The sequence below is a fragment of the Haliaeetus leucocephalus genome, unplaced genomic scaffold (genome assembly GCF_000737465.1).
Source record: "Haliaeetus leucocephalus isolate CR32 unplaced genomic scaffold, Haliaeetus_leucocephalus-4.0 Scaffold373, whole genome shotgun sequence".
In the NCBI taxonomy this organism is placed as follows: Eukaryota; Metazoa; Chordata; class Aves; order Accipitriformes; family Accipitridae; genus Haliaeetus; species Haliaeetus leucocephalus.
The window spans coordinates 6,803,474-6,804,833 of record NW_010972809.1 but is presented as its reverse complement, the minus strand read 5'-3'; the positions used below and the strand labels follow the sequence as shown (position 1 = coordinate 6,804,833).

Here is a 1,360-nt window from a genome sequence, read left to right as displayed (position 1 = left end):
GGCGGAGGAGGGAGAGAGGGAGGGAGAGAAGGAGGGAGGGAGTGTGTGTGTGGGGGGGGAAAGTTGTGCTCGCTCCTCTCCTTCGAGGCGCCCCTCCCCGCGACGAGGGCGAGCTAGAGATGCTATTGGCACCGGGCTGCGGCTGCCGCCGCCGCGGTAGCGCGTCCCCGGGAGAGGAGCCGGAGCGACACGTGATGTGTCTCCTTATCAGGGTGCGCGGGGCAGCGCGGGGGCGGGCAGGGGGCGGGGGCGCCCGCGGAGCGCGGCGCGGCGCGGCGGGGTCCCTAACCGTGCCCATCTCTCCCCTCCAGGGAGGCGCGGAGGACGGGAAGTTAGCGCGGAGTTGATGAACTTTGCACATCCACAGAAACGCCATTTTGATTCCTTTTTCCGGAACAAGTTTGCGGCTCCCTCCCGTGCGCGCTCTCCCCCCCCCCGGCGCGCCCCCGCGACCCCCCCGGCGGCCCATCCTCCCGGCATGTCGCGGCGCAAGCAGCCCAGCCCCAGCAAAGTCCGGCGTAAGTACCGCGGGGCTGCGCGGCCGCCGCGCTCCCTCACAAAGGGCAGGAGCGTGCCTTAACTCCGGAGGGACCTCTTCTTTTTTTTTTTTTTCCCTTCTTCTTTTCTTTTTCTTAAGGGGGGGGGAGAAGGAAGGAGGAGGAAAAATAAACTTCTGGGAGGGGGCAGGCGCGGGGGTGAGGACGTTGCAGCGTGTCGGCTGGTCGTGCTACTTTTTAAAAGAAATGAAATGCTTGTTAGGGGGCGAAAAAAAGTTTCCTTTAAAAAAAAAAAGAGGAGGAAAAAAGTTTGGCTGGCAGCGGTGGAGATGATGATGAGTTCGTGCAGCCTCCCTCTTCCCTTCCCCCGCTCCTCCCTCTCCTCTCCTCCCTCCGCGGCTCCTGTTTTTTTTTTTTTTTTTTTTCCCCTTCCCTGTTGCAGACTTTCTACCAACCAGCGGCACCAGCCGCGGCGTTTTGCCTTCAGGACCTGATGCTCATCCATATTAAACCGTCTGAGCTCAGGAATCCGGCCAGATCATCCCCCCCCTCCTGCTGCAAAGTTTATTTTTAACCAGCCACCGCCACAATTTGGATGGGGCTGCGAGGAAGCAACATCTTCTAGCCCGGCTCGCCCCCGCCTCCCGAGCCCGCAGCCGCTTGCCTTTTAACTTTTCCTTCGGGCTTATTTTCCTGCCGGCGGTGGCGGCGGGTCCCGCGGCGGCCCCTGCCCGCTTTTCCCGGACGGGAGGGCCGCGCCGGAGCTGGGAAGTTGGGATGAAGGCGCCCCTTCTCCGCAGGTAGAGCCGGCTTGCGCCGCGCATCTCTCCGCTGACTTTCCGCCCCCCCCCTCACCTCCCCCC

General features: G+C 62.9%; 1 protein-coding gene across 2 annotated transcripts in view; it reads left to right on the top strand.

Annotated features, from left to right (window-relative positions):
- Positions 1 to 346: 346 nt before the first annotated feature.
- The window catches only part of RREB1 (ras responsive element binding protein 1), a 126,439-nt gene continuing 125,425 nt past the window's right edge, over positions 347 to 1,360 (top strand). Inside the window, exon 1 of one of the 2 annotated variants that reach the window (XM_010573249.1) lies at positions 347 to 518. In XM_010573249.1, the coding sequence (XP_010571551.1) occupies positions 347 to 518 (172 nt within the window). The remainder of the gene's footprint in view (positions 519 to 1,360) is intronic. The other variant, XM_010573252.1, reaches the window with a different exon arrangement.